At 41.6% G+C, this 23,639-nt stretch overlaps 1 protein-coding gene and 1 pseudogene across 5 annotated transcripts; both read left to right on the top strand.

Annotated features, from left to right (window-relative positions):
- Positions 1 to 1,431: 1,431 nt before the first annotated feature.
- On the top strand, positions 1,432 to 22,734 carry arl6ip6 (ADP-ribosylation factor-like 6 interacting protein 6). 5 transcript variants are annotated; one of them, XM_027004656.3, is made up of 5 exons: positions 1,432 to 1,900; positions 2,012 to 2,065; positions 2,149 to 2,281; positions 21,831 to 22,033; positions 22,624 to 22,734. In XM_027004656.3, the coding sequence occupies exons 1-5, from the start codon at positions 1,657 to 1,659 to the stop codon at positions 22,677 to 22,679; spliced, it is 690 nt and encodes a 229-aa protein (XP_026860457.2). In that variant the 5' UTR covers positions 1,432 to 1,656; the 3' UTR covers positions 22,680 to 22,734. The 5 variants fall into 5 exon arrangements, with proteins under 5 accessions (XP_026860457.2, XP_026860460.2, XP_081566330.1 ...); XM_027004659.3 differs by lacking the exons at positions 21,831 to 22,033; positions 22,624 to 22,734 and adding an exon at positions 5,513 to 5,696 and having other exon boundaries at positions 1,453 to 1,900; XM_081710204.1 differs by lacking the exons at positions 21,831 to 22,033; positions 22,624 to 22,734 and adding an exon at positions 5,703 to 10,881 and having other exon boundaries at positions 1,454 to 1,900.
- Positions 2,346 to 4,668, top strand: LOC145657096 (uncharacterized; annotated as a pseudogene).
- Positions 22,735 to 23,639: the final 905 nt, after the last annotated feature.

Genomic DNA, 23,639 nt, shown 5'->3' with positions numbered 1-23,639 from the left:
ATAAGCATGATCTAAACGCTTTAAAAAATGTAAACAGTTACTACGTTGCTCACATTATTTTAAGACCTTCGCTGAAAAGGCAACCTAACAGACAGGCTGAAAAGAAAAGATCTGATTGTTGATTTTAGAAAGAAACAGAATGTCCCCCTTCCACTGTAAACGGAGAGAGAGTAGAAAGACTCTCCAGCTTCAGGTTCTTCAGCACATCTCAGAAAATCTCACGTGGTCAACCAACATAAACGCTCTGGTGAGGAAGGCACAGCAGTGGCTTTACTTTCTGAGAACATTTCGGAAAGCCAACCTGCCACCACAGCTGCTAGTGTCCTTCTATCAGAGCTCCATCGAGAGTGTTCAGACCCATGGGATCTCACTGTGGTTTGGCAACAGCCCTGTAGATGATAAGATGGTGCTGCAGAGAGTCAAAGACACAGAAGATCACCAACACTCATCTGCTCTGGAGGACATTTACAGCTCCTGATGCCTGTGGAAAGCATCCTGCATCATAAAGGACCCGCTTCACCCTGTCCATCACCCATTTGACCTTCTGCACTCAGGAACATGCTACAGCTCCATCAAAGCATCCACTACATGAGCACTGAACAGTTTCTATGCCAAGGCCATCACCACACTGAACTTAGCACTGAAAGAGCTGAACGTGTAAAGAACTATGCTGATCTCTTTACACTGTACTCTTTACGCTGCACTAAGGAACAACAATATATAATGTAATATATATGAAACGCAATATTCATTCTAAAATAGCTACCTTTGTGCAATATCTGTGCAATACTACTTGTGGAATTACAGTGCAATTCTTATTCTATCTGTGAAATACTCTTAAATACTTACTCTGTAAATATAGGTGCAGTATTTATCATAAGAAAACTTCTGGGTACACAGGATGTATACGAAGACACCCACTTTGTGAATTGTATATATGTCTATATATTTTTAATTCTATATTTTTATTTTGTCCTGTTTTAACATAAGAGCTCTATAATTTCGTTGTACACATAGCACAACGATAAAATATCAATCTTAATATATGTATGCTAGTTAACGTACGTGGTCATTTATATGGAATTATTTTTTTTTTAAAGAAAGATTCCGATATCTATACTTTCATATATCCCAACTATGATATAGATTAAGTATGAGGTAAATACAGTAACCACTGCAAAGCCTAAAATGTATATGCACTACATACACACGCCTAATGAAATATGTGCAGACCTGCAATTGCGCAATAATCTGGCCAACGCTGAACTGATCCCGACAGTCACGAGATGTTAGACGAGTTTATGAGGCGGTTTGATTGATATCAATTCCACCCGGTCCTTTGGGCGAAAGCCGTAGATGCGTAATTTGGATTGGACAAAATTGTTATAGGCGGTGTCTTCTCACGGCTGCGGAAGCACAAACCGCGATGTTTTGAAAGCGGACAAAATCCTAAACTTAAAAAAAAAACTTTACTCCTTGTAAAAGGATTAGGGTTTACATATATGAACTGTACACGTTCTAATATTGTTCTGAGTAAACTATTGAAAACTCAACCTTTACTATCTCAACTATCCTTTAGAACAGTAGAGTAAACGCTAGCCGGCAGGCTAGTTTGTGTTGGCTATAAAGCAGAATTCCCTTTTCTCCGCTTCAGCCATGTGGAGAGGCAGAACAACCACGTGGAGAGGTAGGAAAGGTCCTGAGTCTTTTTCCGGAGACGAATGCGACGCGAGTGTGGCAGTGACGGCTGAGTCCGGTGCGTCCCCGGAGGAGAGAAGCGCGCCCCGGCGCGTCTGGAGCGGCGGACACTGGCCCGCCCGCATACTCTCCGTGCTGTGTTGCCTCGTCATTTTCTTGTTCATTGGTGTACTTGCCTCCTTTCTCTATATCATTCTGAAAGGTATGAGTCCATTTTGTAAGTCCCGTCAGTGTTTTATTAACACCCCCCGGTTTGAAGGATCTGTCGCTAACTACCTCAGTATTGTCCTATCCTGCGTTGTGTGTCTTCCAGATCTAAGAGCAGAGAGAACCACCACTCCAGACGGAACAGAAGTAAGACTTTTAGGTAGGTCTAAGTTACATGTTCGTTAAATGTATTTCGCGTAGACAGTCCGTGTCATGTAGTCTAAGATACGTATTTGTTTCCAGGGTTTTGGAGTATGTTCATTCTTTCCTCCCTGGCTGGACTGCTATGTTGCAGTTTCTCCTGGACTCTTACCTACTTTGACTCATTTGAGCCTGGAATGTTTCCCCCCACGCCACTTTCCCCAGCCAGACTCAGGTACCTCCAGTTAAACACCAACACCACCTGCAAAATTCAAATTACGCACCAACTAACCAAATCGATGGCAGTCTAACAGCCTGGTACCAAAGTCACAGTGTTGTACAGTGTTGTATTAGTGTAATAGTGGTATACAGCGTTAGTGTAACAGTGTTATACAGTATTAGTATAATAGTGGTATACAGTGTTAGTGTAATAGTGTTGTACAGCATTAGTGTAATACTGTTCTACAGCATTAGTGTAATAGTGGTATACAGTGTTAGTGTAATAGTGTTGTACAGCATTAGTGTAATACTGTTCTACAGCATTAGTGTAATAGTGTTCTACAGCATTAGTGTAATAGTGTTATACAGTATTAGTATAATAGTGGTATACAGGGTTAGTGTAATAGTGGTATACAGTATTAGTATAATAGTGTTCTACAGCATTAGTGTAATAGTGGTATACAGTATTAGTGTAATAGTGTTCTACAGCGTTAGTGTAATAGTGTTATACAGTATTAGTATAATAGTGGTATACAGGGTTAGTGTAATAGCGTTATACAGTATTAGTATAATAGTGGCATACAGTATTAGTGTAAAGTGTTGTACAGCATTAGTGTAATAGTGTAATACAGTATTAGTGTAATATTGTTTTACAGCATTAGTGTAATAGTGTTATACAATATTAGAATAATAGTGGTATACAGCATTAGTGTAATAGTGTTATACAGTATTAGTATAATAGTGGTATACAGGGTTAGTGTAATAGTGTTATACAGTATTAGAATAATAGTGGTATACAGCATTAGTGTAATAGTGTTATACAGTATTAGTATAATAGTGGTATACAGGGTTAGTGTAATAGTGTTATACAGTATTAGTATAATAGTGGTATACAGTGTTAGTGTAATAGTGTTGTACAGCATTAGTGTAATACTGTTCTACAGCATTAGTGTAATAGTGGTATACAGTATTAGAATAATAGTGGTATACAGCATTAGTGTAATAGTGTTATACAGTATTAGTATAATAGTGGTATACAGTATTAGTGTAAAGTGTTGTACAGCATTAGTGCAATAGTGTTATACAGTATTAGTGTAATAGTATTCTACAGCATTAGTGTAATAGTGTTATACAGTATTAGTGTAATAGTGTTATACAGCGTTAGTGTAATAGTGTTATACAGCGTTAGTGTAATAGTGGTATACAGTATTAGTGTAATATTGTTTTACAGCATTAGTGTAATAGTGTTGTACAGCATTAGTGTAATAGTGGTATACAGTATTAGTGTAATAGTATTGTACAGCATTAGTGTAATAGTGGTATACAGTATTAGTGCAATAGTATTGTACAGCATTAGTGTAATAGTGGTATACAGTATTAGTGTAATAGTATTGTACTGCATTAGTGTAATAGTATTGTACAGCATTAATGTAATAGTGGTATACAGTATTAGTGTAATAGTATTGTACAGCATTAGTGTAATAGTGGTATACAGTATTATTGTAATAGTATTGTACAGCATTAGTGTAATAGTGGTATACAGTATTAATGTAAGAGTATTGTACAGTATTAGTGTAAAAGTGGTATACCGTATTAGTGTAATAGTGTTCTACAGCATTAGTATAATAGTGGTATACAGCATTAGTGCAATAGTGGTATACAGCATTAGTATAATAGTGTTTTACAGCATTAGTGCAATAGTGTTTTACAGCATTAGTGCAATAGTGTTCTACAGCATTAGTGCAATAGTGTTCTACAGCATTAGTGTAATAGCGTTATACAGCATCAGTGTAATAGTGTAATACAGCATTAGTGTAATAGTGTTATACAGCATTATTGTAACAGTGTTTTACAACATTAGCGTAATAGTGTTATACAAGATTAATGTAATGGAGGTATACAGTATTAATGTAATAGTGTTGTACAGCATTAGTGTAATAGTGGCATACAGCATTGGTGTATAGGGAGCAGTTGCAATATGTCATATAGAATGTTTCTTGCTTTCTAGAGTGATTCAGCTATTTTGCTTTTAGCTATCAGCCCAGGGGCTGCATGATAGTCAGTAAAATGGAACATTAGTCTTGTTTCTTCACTCTGGTTGGGCTGCGCTGGGGTGTGTTCATCACGGGCAAGAACAGAAAACCAATTTTACTGTAATTGGCTTCCATCATGCAGCCAAGATACTAGAGCTCTGCAGAATGGTCAACATCTAGTGGAAAAATTGGCCTGATTGGGCTTAGTGATGCTTAAAGCCCTGTGAAATGTGGGTGAACAACTCCTCTTCTGCTACCGTGAAACCTTTCTAGGAAACTGACGCATTGGGGGGACAGGAGAACAGTCCAGCCAGTTTTAGGAAATATCACTTTCTGTTCCACAATGAATATTGTTTTCTGTTTTGTATTTATCAACAGAGGAGGAATGTACCTCTCAAACAGGCATGAAGTGTTTTGGGATGTTGTTGGACTTGCTGTGAGCCAAGTGCTAGAGAAAAGGACTGAGCAGGCAGCACAAGATTATCTGAAGCTTATTTACAACAGCACAAGATATTGAAGGTTAACAGCTTCTGTGAAGGTTTTGATACAGTATCTAAGAGTGGCCAGACTCCTTATCTGGGATTCAGGGAGCTGCAGTTGTCTCTATGACTTTCAGTGTGCCGAGCACTGCAGCAGCACACACACGATATTATTACCAAAATATTTCAACCATTCAGTTGTATTTATTTAACTCTATTTTCCTGGGGTTATTTCAGTAACACAAGCAGCACCAGTGATGTTCCAAATTTTGCAAATACTGTGGGGTTTTTTTTATTGTTTTTAAAAAAATCTTTTGGGATATAACTGAATTGCTCTCAGAGACAGAAGGTGTTAAAGTTGTATGTGGTCCCCTCAGTCTGTGCCAACCATGTTTAGTTGCTGTAACTAGGAGGGCAGTGGTGCAGGGTAATGCAGCATGCCATTGCCATGGCTACACAGTAGCGTGCTCTTCCTTATCCAGGTGAACTCCTGGAACCTTTTCTCTGCTACACATTCATGCCCTATTCCCCACCTATTCCTGCCCTATTCCCAGGCTATTTCTGCCCTATTCCCCACCTATTCCTGCCATATTCCCAGGCTATTCCTGCCCTATTCCCCTACCTATTCCGGGCCTATTCCCAGGCTATTTCTGCCCTATTCCCAGGCTATTCCTGCCCTATTCCCAGCCTATTTCTGCCCTATTCCAAGCCTTTTTTGGCCCCTTCTCCATCTAGGGCCAGTGAACAGGAGCATAACTGAAGGGTTTGATATTGGAGGTTGGGGTGAAGTGAGGTTTGTACTGAACACCAGGCACTATTCTCAGTCAGGCATGATGCTTAATGGTACGTTAAATGAGGACTAAGTGTTTGCATGTACACCTCAGGATTTCATTTGTTTCTCGTTTGTCTTTTTGATGGTGTCCAGCAGGGTTCTCGGATGAGGCCAAGAGGGACAGGGCCAAGAGAGACAGGGCTCAGAAGGACGGGGCCAAGAGGGACAGGGCCCAGAGGGACAGGGCCCAGAGGGACAGGGCCCAAGAGAGACAGGGCCCAAGAGAGACAGGGCTCAAGAGAGACAGGGCTCGGAGGGACAGGGCTCGGAGGGACAGGGCCCAAGAGAGACAGGGCTTAGAGGGACAAGGCCCAGAGGGACAGGGCCCGGAGGGACGGGGCCAAGAGGGACAGGGACCAGAGGGACAGGGACCAAGAGAGACAGGGCCGAAGAGGGACAGGGCTTGGAGGGACAGGGACCAGAGGGACAGGGCCCAAGAGAGACAGGGCCCAGAGGGACAGGGCCCAGAGGGACGGGGCCAAAAGGGACAGGGACCAGAGGGACAGGGCCCAAGAGAGACAGGGCCCAAGAGAGACAGGGCCCAAGAGGGACAGGGCTCGGAGGGACAGGGCTCGGAGGGACAGGGCTCGGAGGGACAGGGCCCAAGAGAGACAGGGCTTAGAGGGACAAGGCCCAGAGGGTTGGGGCAAGAGGGACAGGGCCAAGAGGGACAGGGCTTGGAGGGACAAGGCCCAGAGGGTTGGGGCAAGAGGGACAGGGCCCAGAGGGTTGGGGCAAGAGGGACAGGGCCCAGAGGGACGGGGCCAAGAGGGACAGGGCTTGGAGGGACAGGGCCCAAGAGAGACAGGGCCCAGAGGCACAAGGCCCAGAGGGTTGGGGCAAGAGGGACAGGACTCGGAGGGATGGGGCCCAGAAGCACCTCAGACAGTCTCTGCATGGCATGAGACATCTGAGCATGTAGATGTTGTTGAATCTCAGCTGCTTCAGTGCTGTGACAGCAGGCCACGTGGTTACTCACTGATGGCAGGCCATGAAGACAGGAGTGACTGATACAGCCTAAAACATGTAGCTATCCCCCCCTGCTGGCACATCCCATTAACAGGCTGTGGTTCACAAGTTCAAGGGCTCTTCATGTTGCACTCTTTTCTTTGTCTTCAGATGAAGTGTCAATTTTACTGTAAATGAGCCATGATCCGCTGTTTACTTAGTCAGGCTTCAGATATGAAGGGTCATACTGCATAAAGTACGACTGGAACAGCTCGTGATTCCTGAAGCATTTATAAACATTTGTTCATGCTTTTCACATATTCTGTGAGAGCACTTCAGTGTGAGAGGACCAACATCTGTGAACAGCAGGTGCCTTCTTTGAGTTTAACGAGATATTGCTAATGTGATTAGGAGTGTTACAGTTACTGATGAATGTTTAAATACATTTAAATGCATGTGGTACCTGTCAGCTAATTTCTAAGTCTGTGCTTGAGAATGTTGTAAAGAACATGGTGTGATAGGGCATAAACAGTGATGTTGGAGCATTGTTTGTGCATTCACCTCAGCTGTACTCCTACGTGGGAGGAAATGTGCTCTCTGCTGTGCCTTAATCCCATAACGCCTGCTACTGATTGACCAGTACGGTAGAATATCATCAATCATGTCTGGGGGAAAGGGTTAGGCTGAGCTCGCAGCAAAATGCAGGGTCACTCCACGGCCCCCGTGTGAGCTTGTTATTGCAAGGTCATTATTTAATCACACACTGCTGCTCTGCTCATGATTGGACCAATGTGGCTTTGACATATAGCCTGGAATGCTAACGGGGTGTCAACCAGGACTGCAGCTATATAGGACCATCATCAGTCTGCCATCAAACCGCCATCAGCCTACCATCAGACCGCCATCAGACTGCCATCAGCCTGCCATCAGCTCGCCATCAGACTGCCATCAGCCTGCCATCAGCCCACCATCAGCCCACCATCAGACCGCCATCAGACTGCCATCAGCCCACCATCAGCCCACCATCAGCCCGCCATCAGACTGCCATCAGCCCACCATCAGCCCGCCATCAGACTGCCATCAGGCCGCCATCAGGCCGCCATCAGACCGCCATCAGACCGCCATCGGCACCAGTGGCAGCTTCAACATGGACCCCTGCTTTCACGCTCCAAATGTCTGACCCAGAGGTTCTTCTGTAGTGGCTCGCCTCAATAGCCTACAGCCATAGCACTGCTAAAATCACAGGCATGAGAAGGTCCAGCCTAGCAGAGAGGCAGTGGTCTTTAGGTCTGAGTATTGCCAGTAACTTCACGATATGATGTGCATCGCAATGTGGGCTTCACGATATAATGCAATACGACAACGAATAGTCTGATATACAAATGACCAAAATTATTATTATTATTATTTATTTATAATAATAACATATAACGACCAATAACACAACCAATGGGGAGAGTAAATTTAAAGTACCAATACAGAGAAAGCAAAAGTAAAAGTTAAAAATAATTCCTGAATACAGTCAATAGCTTCTCACCGACCACTACCAGGAAAGACACTGATCTTTATTAGAACTCAAAAATGTTGAAACACTTGATGTAGAGTTATCAATTCATGTAGGTGATGTAGTGCTATCAGACCATGTAGGTGGATGTAGCTTTATCAGATCATGTAGGTGGATGTAGAGTTATCAGATCATATACGTGATGTAGAGTTATCAGATCATGTAGGCAGATGTAGCATTATCAGATTATGTACATGATGTAGAGTTATCAGATCATGTGCGTGATGTATTGCTATCAGAGCATAGTTTATTCTTGGGCAGAGCATGGATCTGTGACAGCAAAGTCGGTAGAGCACTCTGGACTACACGGGTGTTTGCTGAAAATATCTCTAGTCCCAAAAAAACAGGGGCATTCAAGACATTGATTAGGTACTGCCCTAAATTGCTACTTACGCAGTCAACCAAGTCCTTCCGATCTCTTTCAGATATGGCATTTAGCCTTTCAGTTGTTCATAGCTGATTGTCTATTCAGGGCACTTATAGTGTGCGCTTGGAAGAAAACAGTCTGATCTGCAGCTCTTCAATTGAAGTGGTTGAAGTGCTCGTAAAGTGATTGAAACACTTCTCAGATGACGGCCCTGGTGAGGTCAGTCTGTCTTATGGGTGCAGGGTCTTGGCTTCCACCGTATAAGCATTTAGTGTCTTATAGACAAACAGTAAAAAGAACCTTTTAAAGCACCTGTGAGAGTGCTGGCCACTGGCGCCTGCTGAAAACATGGGGTGGTGGTGATGTGGCAGCACAGTTAAAAGGCTAAACAACACAGAGGAAGCTCAGGGTTTGAAGTTTCATACAAAGGTAAAGACACCATATTATAGTGTATAATGAATTGCATACTGTTTAATTCCGTAGCTGATCTCATATGAATATCACATCAGCCAAGGAATCATTAATTAGCTTAACAAATTCCAATTAAAATGCATCACAAACAAACAAAGCTTCCATTCATGTCCAGCACGTCATGTTTTACCTTATTTACAAGTGTCTTCCATTCTTTGAATCATTTCAGTGTGCTATAACTTGGCAAGCATAACGTTACTAATGGGGTAGGGCTTGTATATTCAGCATATGGGCACAAGAGAAATGGATAGTGTTCAGGGGGTGGCCCCTTGGGGGCGCTCTTGCTCCTGGCTGTATTTGTCCTCTTTATCTTTAGAGAACTTTTGACTGACGAGATGGCCACACACACTGGGCCCATAAATTACATTCTCAAATATTGTCAAAATTTAAATAAGTGTCGATGGTAAGCAGATAATTGTTCTGTTGATTTCTGTCACATTCCATTGACATGGCATGTCTTATTTAAACATTCCTTTTGTTCAAGCAAAGTCTAATCTATGTTAGTTAAAAGCAGAAAACACTGCATTTGATTTATGGTCAAACAAACACAACATGACCAACTAATTAACTACAAATTTTTTCAGAATACTACCTGAAAAGATTATAACATATTTTAAGTCTGGCAAAGAATGCTAGGATTCATGCAAATGGTATACAGAAAGCTGCTCTCCAGTAGAGAGTGAAACGTTTTTCTCCAGAAGAGAAGGTCTAAGGTGTCAGTGCATCAGTAGTATTCTGGTTTCGCACAAAATTAACAAGGAGAACATGTTTAGAAGTGTTCCATAACAATAAGCTCATCATACAGTGTTTCTTTAGCATCTTTTTAATTTTCTATCACTCTCCATCACTGAGTTGCAGCAGTTCACTTATGTAGCGGTTACAAGAAAAGGCTCATGTGGCTAAACTGAGGAACAGTCCTGTAACTCACATACTTCTTAACAGAATTTGCAACACGATATCACTTCGTGCTATAATTCTGGAGACAACAATTGTTTGCATTACCGCCCAAGCCCAGTCTTCGGACATCCCTATATTCCATTTCTCTTGTTCTCTAAATGGTAGACAGGAATTTAAGTATTTAATTTAAGTATTTAATATACACTATGAACTGGTACACGATTTCTTCCATCTTTATTGTTTATTTGGTGATCTTCTACAAACGACAATGTTCTGAAGAGCTGCAAACAAAAAGAAAAACATTAAAATGTAAAAGTTAATTGATTATTAAACTGGGGAAATAAATAACTTAAAACCAGAAGATGAAATGCATGAATAATTTGAATAATCATTTAAATAATTTGAAAATGAAATAACACTGGATGAGCAGAAATATTATGGATCTTCACTGATATTTAACATTTCAGCTATGTCCCAATAAACTGAGACACAGATTCTGTGCAGATTGTCCAGGTCCACCACATTAGAGAAGCAGATTCAGATGTTTTGTGAGTCGATGTGTGTGCGTGTGGTCTCTGCACTCTCCGCCTGCCTGGGCTGCTTCAGAACTGAGTACAGCAGGAACAAAGACCTTTAGAAAGCAGCTTTGATCATAGTGGTCAGTCTCAAGGCATTTTAAAGATCTAATAGACTGAGAGTGAAGCTGGCTCCTCAAGAAAGCATTAGACAAATTGTCCATTATCAGGAGCCAGAGTGATGTCCTGGGACACTAGGATGCACTGTAATGGTGTTTTTATGTGGTTCTGTTCACTGTTTCACAGCTCTTACATTAACATGCTATGGCCTGCTTGCAGCACTGCACACGCCTCCTGGAGCAATTAGGGTTCTCTGGCCCCATTGGACTCAGCCACCGTAGGCTGGCTGTGTGTTGGAGAGCTGCAGTAGAAGTGGGACAGGGCTCGTGGGGTATTGTAATGACAGATGTCTATCGAACAGCGTGAGTGTAACGTGCATGTGTGTGTGATGTTCAGGCAGGTGACGGGCCACTCTTTCCATATGGGCTACAGCATGGCCATTCTGAACGGCATTGTGACAGCACTCACCGTCATCTGGTGCCTTTGCTGAAGCAGCTCAGCTTTTGAGGCTGTAGACCAGGACTTCTTCATCATCATCATCAACCTTCCTCCTCCAGCATTTATGGCTAATAAAAGCAGACCATGTATATTCTCGCCATTTTGGATATATTGATGAATGCCTTTGTATTTCTTCTTTGTCCACTACCATGTCACTGCCAGCTTGGCTCGCTGATTTGTTAGTTCTCACCAGCCTATCAGCATGAACATTACATATTTTAACAAAACTGTGTTCTTATGGTTGTTGAGTTAGACACTAACCAGATTCATGTGATGTCTGTTTTGTAAAAGTGTTTTGGTTTGTCCATACTTTCTGAGGATGTGCCACATTTTTAAAAACTTTATGAATATCTTGAAAGTAGCATGCATAATGAGTTTTAACTGAAAGGAACAGATGAGTTGTACAGGGTGGCACCTTGCTGGGAACCACTTTGGGCAATTATGCTTTCCTAGTCATATAATTGCATTTGTTCTGCTGCACTAATGTTTTCCCCTACAGTGACATAAATGCCCTTCAGTGACAGTGCATTAGCCTCTGTGGTTGCCCTTTGCTCCTGGACTTTCTGTGGTTTCCACAGCAACAGCACAGCTACAACTTAACTGCTCTAAAATTAAATGAATGTACCTTTTTAATTCTGCAGCTTAACCAAGAGCAGAGGCCTTTCCCCCATGCTTTATTAAGACACCAGCCGCTGAGCTGATCCTTGAAATGGGAGAAATTGCTTTTGAGAAGGTTATGGATATGGCGGAGGGTGTGTGCTAGAGGCGGTTAGTCAAGGCTAACCATAATCCTAACGCTAACCCTAACCCTAACACTAACCCTAACCCTAACGCTAACCCTGCTACTGTGCATGTATATGTGTTTGCCTTTTATAGAACTTTATAGTATAGGGTCATAACACTGGAACACTCAGGGATGAAGAACTGTGAAACAGTAACACCCCAGACTGAGCAGCATTCCACATTCTTTCTCTGGATGTACATGAGAAAGAGAATACTAGAATGTGTGAGACTGGTTTAATCCATGTGTGAAAGGCACAAAATGTCAATACTAACACCCGAGCTTTTCTTCTCTTTCTTTTCTTTTTTTTAAATATGTATGATATTAATATAAATGAGGTATATACAGTTCCACTGAACCTCAGAACACTGTTCAAGTACCAATGCAGTGTAAAAGTGACTTTCATAACAACAAATAAATAAAAATAAAGTGTTTCTTTTGTCCCCAGTCATGACTGGTTTGCATGGCCATTGTGACAAACGTCAGGGTTCTCTGTTCAGATGCTGCTGTGTAGGGAAGCAAGTATTAAACCACTTTGTTTGAAGTGCTTATATCTGTTCTGAACAAGCAGTGAAACTGATGAGGACATTGAATAAATAGATAATAAGTGAGGATGGAACAATGTTTCATTGTTCAGCAAAGACGTTTTATGACATTACATGCACCAAAGCAACAGCACACCCCAAAATTGTCTCAAAAGTTCTTTAGTCTTCATTAAAGCAATTACTATTATTATTCACAACAGCACTTGCACAGTGTTGTACAGTTTAATTCTTGTTGTTTCTTGTACAGTGCTGAACCTGCTCGAACGCCAACACAACATGGACATCACACGCCCTGTTTGTCCTGCTTGTGCAGTCGATGTATTGACGTGTGCAGACCACTACTGCTCCTCTGTGGCTCAGCAATCGTGGAGTTTGTCTTTTGAACACTGTGATCGTACACCACACTAGGACATGGCTAGACTACAGACATCAAGTGCCAGAGAAAATTGTGCAATGCACAGCTAGAGGCTTTTTAAAAATAATAATTACCCTCCACCCCTCAACCCCCAAACACAGAAAGATTTTTTCTGTAAATAATAAGGCAGCTCAAAGTAGTAACGGAGATGTGTCTCACCTTAGAGAGCAATATCTAACCAACCTTATCAGACATGACTAAAATCACTGAGAAATGCTGGTAATACTTCACCCTCCTCCCCATGTAAAACTCTGTCGACATAGGGCATTAAACGTATTTAATAAGACTTAATTTAGTATTAGTACTTTTAGTATTAAATTATTTTAATCCTGTGTGAATCAATATGTGTGAAAATATTTCATCATGTCATGGGGAAAAGGTTTTATGCATTTTTTCTCAAGTATGGAGGGACTCGAGTCATTTGGTTTCTTCGTGCATGGCACAAATACCTCGGGTGTAGATAAGTTATTTAATATTTTATTCATCATAGGTAATAATCATGTTGGGCAATATTCCATATTTTAATTATTTCTAGTTATTTTGAACCTGGATTTGGTGTTTTGTACCCTTCACCACCAACCACAAAAGCCTTTTGTCAAAAGCCTTTAATGTCATCAATTTTTTTGGGTGCAAAATTTTAATGTTGATGGCCAGCACCTGAATTCTAGGATGCCAGCATTTTCTAGTTCATTAACAACAGAACAACAGAAGCAATGCACATTTTTTAGAGGTGACAGTTGTGTATAAATCAAGTAGCCACTCCCATCTCATCTTATTCTGTGTGAATCGGTCATATATTCTACAAATATCCTGTAGTAAAATTACATTACTCCACCTCCCCATGTAAAAATAATCCCGTTAAAATAGGGCTTTAGACAGCAGCATGAGGCACTGCTGCATACGTGCCTTTCCTTCCTGTCCTGCACTGTTATAGGGGTCATGTGTTTAACCCTAACCCATGCGTTTAACCCTAACCCATGCGTTTAACCCTAATCCATGCATTTAACCCTAACCCATGTGTTTAACCCTAACCCATGCATTTAACCCTAACCCATGCATTTAACCCTAATCCATGCATTTAACCCTAACCCATGCGTTTAACCCTAATCCATGCATTTAACCCTATCCCATGTGTTTAACCCTAACCCATGCATTTAACCCTAACCCATGCGTTTAACCCTAACCCATGCGTTTAACCCTAACCCATGTGTTTAACGCTAACAAATGCATTTAACCCTAACCCATGCGTTTAACCCTAACCCATGCATTTATCCCTAATCCATACATTTAACCCTAACCCATGCATTTAACCCTAATCCATGCATTTAACCCTAACCCATGTGTTTAACCCTAATCCATGCATTTAACCCTAACCCATGCATTTAACCCTAATACATGCATTTAACCCTAACCTATGTGTTTAACCCTACCCAATACATTTAACCCTAACCCATGCATTTAACCCTAATCCATGCATTTAACCCTAACCCATGCGTTTAACCCTAACCCATGCGTTTAACCCTAATCCATGCATTTAACCCTAACCCATGTGTTTAACCCTAACCCATGCATTTAACCCTAACCCATGCGTTTAACCCTAACCAATGCATGTAACCCTAACCCATGCGTTTAACCCTAACCCATGTGTTTAACGCTAACAAATGCATTTAACCCTAACCCATGCGTTTAACCCTAACCCATGCATTTAACCCTAATCCATGCATTTAACCCTAACCCATGCATTTAACCCTAATCCATGCATTTAACCCTAACCCATGTGTTTAACCCTAATCCATGCATTTAACCCTAACCCATGCATTTAACCCTAATACATGCATTTAACCCTAACCTGTGTTTAACCCTACCCAATACATTTAACCCTAACCCATGCATTTAACCCTAACCCATGCGTTTAACCCTAACCCATGCATTTAACCCTAACCCATGCATTTAACCCTAACCCATGTGTTTAACCCTAATCCATGCATTTAACCCTAACCCATGCATTTAACCCTAACCCATGCGTTTAACCCTAACCCATGCATTTAACCCTAACCCATGCATTTAACCCTAACCCATGCGTTTAACCCTAACCCATGCATTTAACCCTAACCCATGCATTTAACCCTAACCCATGTGTTTAACCCTAATCCATGCATTTAACCCTAACCCATGCATTTAACCCTAACCCATGCGTTTAACCCTAACCCATGCATTTAACCCTAACCCATGCGTTTAACCCTAACCCATGCGTTTAACCCTAACCCATGCATTTAACCCTAACCCATGCGTTTAACCCTAACCCTAACCTGCGTGAGACCTCTGGAACACCTCTTTTGTATTCAGACTCTGTTCCATCTAGTAGGGGTTAGGGTTAGGGTTGTGGTTTTGCATTCAAGCTCTGTTCTATCTAGTTGCCTTTGTAAAATGTTCTGCCTACCTGTGAAACAAAACAATTAATAAAATGTTTTATAAAATGTTTTATAAGTATATGTGTATATTGTACGTACATTCCAGCATTCAGTTAATGTGCACAGGCCAGCTAAGCAAGTTGTGGTATATGTTTATAAAGTCTTAGACAATGACCCTACATGTGTCTTCATATAGCCACTCCGACAGCTGCTCAGTCTTCCATTGGTTCCCAATGTGTGCCAGTTCCACTGCCAGTAATGTTACTTCAACTGCAACTAATTACATTTCTTTCTGTGGTCACATTTACTCACAGAATTATGACATGTAAATATACAAAAAATAAATAAAGTTATAAATATCTCCCTGTAACTATAAGAGGGCATCACTGATGTATCATGACCCTTTTGTTCCATCAGATTATTCTTATTTCTAATTAAGCACAACTGCATTATTAACATACAAAATAACAAGAGTAAACCAAAGGCAAACCAGACTACTATGAAAAGACACCAAACTCCCCAAACTAGTGAATTAAAAATGCTCATTTATTTAGTAATGTCAATAATGTAATAATGTAACATTTAAAAAGTCCTAAAACACATCTACATAACCATGCCTGTGTGTCAGTGTTATTCACGTAGCAACCTATTCATTATTAATGTAATAAAAAGTATTCCAAATTATAGTTACTAAAAAGAAAATTGAAATTACTCAATAAAGTTTATGCGCTTGTCAACCTGTGTTTCGATTATTTACTTAGGGACATATGCTATTGCTGTAAACAAGCTATAATTCTAACTCAGTAAACAATTTAAATACATTCCAGCCCTGGTTCCTGAGCCTAAACCTGCCATCGCATGTGAATATTACCAGCCAGTCCTGCCTCATGATTACAAATAAATGTGTAATACTAACACAGCACAGACTGAATAAACGTATACTGGAACGAGAAGTACAATGTTTTAAAGCTGGACTGAATAAATACAAATGTAATATATAATTTTAAAAACCTGCAAAAAATACTCACGTATCATTAAAGCTTAATCCAACGCAATCTCACATGCACTGAGAAACGAAACGCAGGAATAAGACTAGAAGAGTACTGTTAAGTAAATTGCATTTATTTGAATGTAACATGGACTTTTTGTTCAAACAGTATTCAGGTTAGATTAAGTTAAATATCACAACTCTTTGCTAAACAGATTTGTTTATTATCATAATCACAAAAAGGAAATGCAGATCAGTGGATTCCAGTGAAAGTGTCCGGAATGTCACGGTTTCATGCGTCTTGAACAGCATATACAGTTCGTGTTGACGTGTGCCTGGTAATAGATTATTGGATTAGATTTTTTCTGAGAGGGCATCAATGTGATTGTGGCGTCGGGTCAAAACGAACTTTTCTGCACTTCTTCATGCATAGCTTCATGCACATGTCCACATTTTCAAAGCTAGGAGTTCCATCTTCTCTCAGTTCACGTTTGCCAGCGATGCCAACATATTTTGCTCATTAATATGACCCCACTATGACCGCTTCTACGTCCTTGGAGGATCTTCTGTCTTTGACCATAACGTTTATCATTCCTTCGGACTTGATCAGGAGGTTACATACCAAGCAAACGACGCCAAAAACCACAGTAAGCGCGAGCACGCACATGACAGTAATGTGCGCCACGCTGACTATGAAGCTCCGCTCACGCAGACCGGGGCTCGCGGAACCGCTGTCCGTGACAGCCGATGACAATGTGCAGCAGGTGAGAAAGCTCTCAGTACTTGGGCTGGAGAAGAAACTCATGTCCATATCGTCAATTGCAGACGAATTCATCGTGGTTTAGGATACTTTCCGGGTCCTCTCGTGAAAACAGAAACAAGTGCGTAGAAATCTGGTTTCTTGTATATATAAAACAAGGCTAAAATTGATGCATATTTAAAGAAGTCGGTTATAAAAAGCAGCTTAGGAGAGATTCTAGGTCTTTGCTGTTGGGACAGTTAGGTCTATATACATCCCAGGCGACAGACAGGGCTCGTGTGAGCTCGAGGTTGTTGAGCAAGTTCGAGACGAGTGCAATGGAAGTGTTTGTTTCATGCTAACAGCGCCTCCCAAAGCATTACAAACACTTGCCTGGCTTCATGCCTCATTCTTAAAACCAGGTTTTCTTATTACACAGTCACCGCTGGAATGTTATAGATACACTGGAATTAAATGTCTAAAAAAAAAAGGGCTTTCCACCTACTTTTTCTATTTCAGAAAATTAGGTACTTGCCACAGCTGTTATCCTAAAAGGTTGTTGTTGTTGTTGTTGTTGTTGTTGTTGTTGTATTGGTTCAAGTATCTTCAGTTACTGGTTAAAATATCTACATGTAATTGTTTCAAGTATCTTCAGCTATTAGTTACTTGCATGTATTGAAACCTATAGATGAAAATACGGTCAATCCAGTTTTTTTAATTGTCATTTCAGCTATATACAGGAATACAGTGAAACGAAATAACCTTCCTTCAGGACACTTCTGCAACACAAAAGGAGAACATACATCTAGACAATAAATATGAAAATACAGATACGATATAGGGCAACACCAACCACTACACGTCACTGAGTAGATGTGCAAAAGATGTACCATGTTGTAATATTTTAACAGATATGCTTACAGCATACAGCAGCCAGTACACTAATTTAAGAACATATAATTGTTAAATAGAATACAATATTTGTTCACTATTTGTTGTCATGTACTGGGAGTTGAGGAGTCTGATGTCATGGGGGAAGAAACTATTACAGTCTGGCTGTGAGGGCCTGAATCCAAACCAGGCAGTGATGCAGCCATTCAGGGTACTCTCTACTGCCCTTGTAGAACATGGTGAGGGTGCTCTCTACTGCCCCTTGTAGAACATGGTGTAGATGGTGTTAGGGATATGAGCTTTCCTCAGCCTCCTCAGGAATTAGAGTCACTGCTGGAGTCCCTGCTGGAGTCACTGCTGGACTTTCTTGGCTATGGAGCTGGTATTGAGGGTCCAGTTGAAAGTCTCTGCTAGATGGACCCCAAGGAAGTTGGCGTTTGTAATGATTTCCACAGAGGAGCCATTAATATTGATTGGACCTGTGCTTTCCTGAAGTCAACTACCATCTTTTATTTTTTTCCACATTCAGAAACAGATAGTTGACTTTGCACCAGTCAGTTAGCTGCTGCACCTCCTCCCTGGATGCTAACTCATTGTCCTTGCTGATAGGATCCATCACAATCATGTCATCAGCAAACTTGATGATGGTTCAAGATGTGTATTGCTGCACAGTTAAGGATCAGCAGAATGAACAACAGTGGACTGAGCTCACAGCCCTGGGGGACCCCAGTGCTCAGTGTGGTGATACTGGAGAGGCTGCTCCCAATCCAGACTGGGGTATCCAGTCACAAAGTCCAGGATCCAGTTACAGAGGGAGGTGTTCAGGCCCAGTAGTCCCAGCTTTTCAATCAGACACTGAGGAATGAAGGTGTTGACTGCTAAACTGAAGTCTACGAGCAGCATTTTAACATGTGTCCTTTTTGTCCTGATTGGTAAGGCCCAGATGAAGGGAGGTGGGGAACGGTTGGGGTGATATGCGAACTGTAGGGAGTCCAGTGAGGGGCAGCTGTGTCCTGATATGCCTCTCAAAGCACAAGTCTCTCAAAGCACTTCATGATGATGAGCATGATTGAGACGGGACAGTAGTTGTTGAAGAAGGACACTGAAGATTTCGTCCTAACCCTAATCTGGCCCTTGTCACTGAAGGTTTTTATCCTAACCCTAATCTGGCCCTTGTCTCTGAAGGCTTTTATCCTAACCATAATCTGGCCCTTGTCATTGAAGACTTTATCCTGGGCAGTGGCAGCTCAGAGGTACTTGACTTGGTATTGGAAGGTTGCAGGTTCAAGTCCCACCACTGCAAAGTTGCCACTGTTGGGCCCCCGAGCAAGGCCCTTAACCCTCAATTGCTCAAACTGTGCTCAACCATAATTATAAATCGCATTAGATAAAAAGCGTCAGCTAAATTCCATAAATGTAAATGATATAGCCAGTCACTGATGCTGTACACTCCTCCAGGTTGATGGTGTAGATGGCAGTTGTGGCTTCCCTAATTGTGCCCCAGACAGTGTGCTTAAAACAGTCCTGAAAAGCATGGATGGCTCCTGCTGGTCAGTATATCACCTGTCTCAGAACTGGCTTGGAGCATCTGACAAGTGGTCTGTATGCTGGTATTAACATAACAGAGGTGTGGCCTTAGTGTCTGAGGTGGGGGTGGGGCTCTGCTTGGCATGCATTAGGGATGTTTGTGTAAAGAAGATCCAACATGTTCACCCCTCAGTGTTCAAAACAGGCTGCAAAACGATTTGTTTGAATAGTGTTGGTGTTTGTCAAACTTCTTGAAATAAAATCATGGTATTAGGGTTTGCACTTGTTAGTAATGAATAAGTTGTAGCCAAAAATGTAGGACACAGAACTTTACAAATAATCCCCCAAATTCTCAAATTGGCAGTGATTGCTTGACTTGTACAGCAGAGGGCAGTGCTGTACGTCCAGAAATAAATGTACCCAAAGCAGACCACGCAGTGTCTGTCCTCTGAAGGTCGGTAACGCAATAGTTATCGTTCTCATTTTACGCGAAAGTATTCAATTTTCATTCCCCTTTTAATCTTTATTTGTCGTAAAAATGAACTAAATTATTTGATTCAACATCACGTGTCCTATGAGTCATTAAATCATTGCCACTGCCAGCAATTCATACAGACTTACTGTGCAATAGGATAAGTATGTTCTGGTTAAGTATCGCCTTCATAAAGGATTTACTGGAAGTCTATAACAAGCCTTGATTTTTAATATAGTTCTAATGATAGACCTTATGTATTTTGTGCTTCTAGGTATCAGCATTCATCCCTGTATTCTACAGTATTCTAGTTCATTGGCATGTCTGATTCTAACCTACTGTATTGTACTAGGATATATTCTATGAGTAAATGACAAATCACTTTTGTAAGTCGCTCAGGATAAGAGCGTCTGCTAAGTGCCATAAATGTAATGTCTGTCTGTAGTTTTAATGCCTGTCTGTAGTTGTAATATCTCTGTAGTTTTAATGCCTGTCTGTAATTGTAATGCCTATTTATGCACCATTGCTATTCAAAGTGCTCTTCCATCTGAAAGGGTCAAATTTGTCTCAAGTGAGCACTTACCAGTAGTTTTAATGCCTGTCCACACTTACCACATCTTCCCACTGTCTGATCTTCCCACTGTCTGATCTTTTGTGTTAGGCATGGCAAACTACATGTCTTAAATGCTCCTTTTTGTGAGCGAGGCTTTTTTGGGAAGATCGATCATGAAGGGTGCTTCTCTGCTCTTAAACCTGGCCTTACTGTCAACCATCTCTAACAGCAGTGTGTGAATTATTTATTTATTTATTTTTCACTGAAGTGTGGTGGGTTCACTTATGCCGACTATTTGGCATGTTCTTACTCCTACGTAAAGCTCAGACCAATCCAGGGGGAGCAACAAAAAAGTGGGGGTGGAAGGAGAGAGAGAGAGACAGAAGAGAGAGAGAAGAGGCAGAGAGAGAGAGAGAGATGAGAGGACATACTGCTATTTCTGTCTGGGTGTTTCTGTGCATTGTTGAAATACACTCTCTTCAGATGTGCCTTCTGTGAAGAGCTTTCTCCTTTCTCAGTGGTGTGTGTGTGTGTGTGTGTGTGTGTGTGTGTGTGTGTGTGTGTGTGTGTGTGAGTGTGAGTGTGTGTGTGTATGTGTGTGTGTGAGAGGGAGAGAAAGAGAGAGAGAGAGAGAGATGGAGACACACACAGAAAGATGATAGACTTGGCATGGAGAGAACAAGGTGCAGATGGGAAGAAGAGAGGGTGGAGTAGCAGGGAGACGTGGGGGGGAGAAAGAAGGGTGAGGCAGTGAGACAGAGGCAGGAACAAGGGGGAGAGAGAGGAAGAGAGTGAGGGGGAGAGAGATGGGGAGGCAGGGAGATGCATGGAGGTATAGATAGTGAGAGAAAGCTGTTGGCAGTCACTGAGGGGCACAGTGCTAGTGGACAAGGAGTGAAATACAGGGTGAAATGAGGGGTTTGGGGCTGGGGTTTTCGGGGTGGTTGGGTGGGTAACTGATGGTCATCCCTACGCTATTCTGTTCCATAATTTTCACTGAGTAAACAAATGAAGGTTAGGGTTAGTGTTAGGGGTAGGGTTAAGGTTATCCCAGCAAACAAATGAAGGACAGAAGCAGAGGATGTGCGTCAAGCTGCCAAGACCGAGTGTTTTTGTGAGTTAGTGAGTGTAACTGCCCTGAGCAAAGTCCTGTTTTTTTTTGTTTGTTTGTTTTTTTGGCATTTTATTTTGCTGTTGTTTGTTTGTTTGATTGTTTTTTGTTCATTTGTTTTGTGACATTCAGTTTGTGAGTATACTGTGACCCATATTTTATTGTTTTGGCTCTGTGACTGTGAGGTTGAAGTGTTTCCATAACCCATATAAACATGTAAATATGGCTCTTTTGAAACCTGGTCTTCCCCTTGCAGAGGCCCAAGTAACTGCAAACATTAAATGAAACAACTTTAATGGAAATGGCCTGATTAAACAGTGATGGTCCACAGTTCTCAGCCCCATCATGGTGTTTCCCTGGTCAGGCCTGGAGAATGACCAGTAACCTTCACGTTCTGCTTCTTTTTAGGGCTCTTTTGGTGCTGTTCGGTGGGGTCCAGATGTTTCACTTGCCCAAGAACACTGCACTTTTCCTGAAAAACTCTAGATCTGCTTCAGTAGTTTATGAGTCACTGTCCTGCTGCAAGGGGAAGCCTTTCTTTGGACCAAAGCAGCTCATATGCTTCTGTATAGGTCACCATTCTTCCTGCTGGTGCTGTTGGTTGTCAGACTGTGAGTATAGATGGATGAGCCAGTCCCACTGGCAGTTATACGTGCCCACGCTGCTGTGTTGCACAGATGAGGTGCTTTATTCTGAACCATGCACACTGACTTTATTCTGAACCCTTCAGACTGCCTTTATTCTAAACCTTGCACACTGCCTTTATTCTGAACCCTTCACACTGCCTTTATTCTGAACCTTGCACACTGCCTTTATTCTGAAACTTGAACACTGCCTTTTGCCCATGCATTCCACGTCCTTTCTGATGCATGCTAATCTGCAATTATGTTAATCTAACCCTCTGCAGTCTGGGAGCATCTGTCCATGAGGTTTGTCCCTGACCTCTACATTCTTTATGTTAACCAGTGGACACCATATATGGTATTTTTTGTTTGATGATAGTTTTTAAACTGTCTAGGCCAACATCCTGGATGTTACATATTATGATTAACAATTTTGCTCTTAACTGAATGTACCTTTCAGTCATGCACTACTATGGCCTTCCATAGTCAGCTATGTGGTAAGATATTGCTAACCTCACAAGTTTGTGTATTTCATACAATTCTAGCTCATGATAGCATGTGTTTTATTTTTTTTTCAGTCAGCCTCATTCTTTGGTCCTCATGTTCAGAGCCTGTGGTTGCACTGAAGATATAAATGCCACATCTTAAACAGACTGCTGCCCCTAGTGATGTGGTGTAGGAACTGCAGCCGGCCAGCATATGCAGCGCATATATATATATATAAAAAAAAGACTTTCTGTCATCTCTGATGCTCTCACTGGTCTTTATGACTTTTGTGAGTGTGTCTGTGTGTCTCTCTGTGTGTGTGTGTGTGTGTGTATCTAAACCCTTATGTTTGTGTGGATAGTATCCTTGGTGTCGACATTTTCCTTCTGAGGCAGTCACATATTCTGCATACGATATCGTCTGGTTGAGATCCCTACAGACCATACATACAGTGTTTGCAGAAACTCAGATTTGTTTTACACACATTTATACAGCTCTCACTCTTAGACACCACTCACCCACCCAGTGAAGCTACTGATCCACTGACGCAGCACTGACCATCAAGTACAACCACTACATTCACTTTCTTATAGAATGGTTGGAGATTGGTAGCACATGGGAACAGCATGGAACAGAATGGAGACCCACATACTATATCTGCTCAGTGGCCTGAGACAGTAAGTATAATAGAGCTTGTTGCAAGAGGCCATAAGGACAAAATACAGTGCCCTTCATACCTGACCAGTCTCTCTGACCTGACCATTCTCCCTGACCTGACCAGTCTCTCTGACCTGATCAGTCTCCCTGACCTGCTCAGTCTCCCTGACCTGACCAGTCTACCTGACCTGCTGTTAACCACAAATGTCCTACTTTACATTCAGAGGAATAAAGTTTAGGTTGAATCCGCTTACATTTTTATTCTCAGTTTATATAACTTTAATATGAGTTTTGTTTTGTTTACTAGGGTAATCCTGCTAAGTGCTGATGTTACCGTGTTAAATATTCAGTCTGCGGCGTGTTGCGCGAGTGAGATCAGGGGAACAGAACGCTGCTGAATGCATGATCAAATCTTAGATGCTCTTTTACCGATCAATATATCAATATATGA

The sequence above is a fragment of the Electrophorus electricus genome, chromosome 3 (assembly GCF_041902795.1).
Source record: "Electrophorus electricus isolate QZ-2024a chromosome 3, ASM4190279v1, whole genome shotgun sequence".
NCBI classification, from domain to species: domain Eukaryota; kingdom Metazoa; phylum Chordata; class Actinopteri; order Gymnotiformes; family Gymnotidae; genus Electrophorus; species Electrophorus electricus.
Note: the sequence above shows the minus strand (reverse complement) of the source record. Positions and strands in the feature narration are given on the sequence as shown.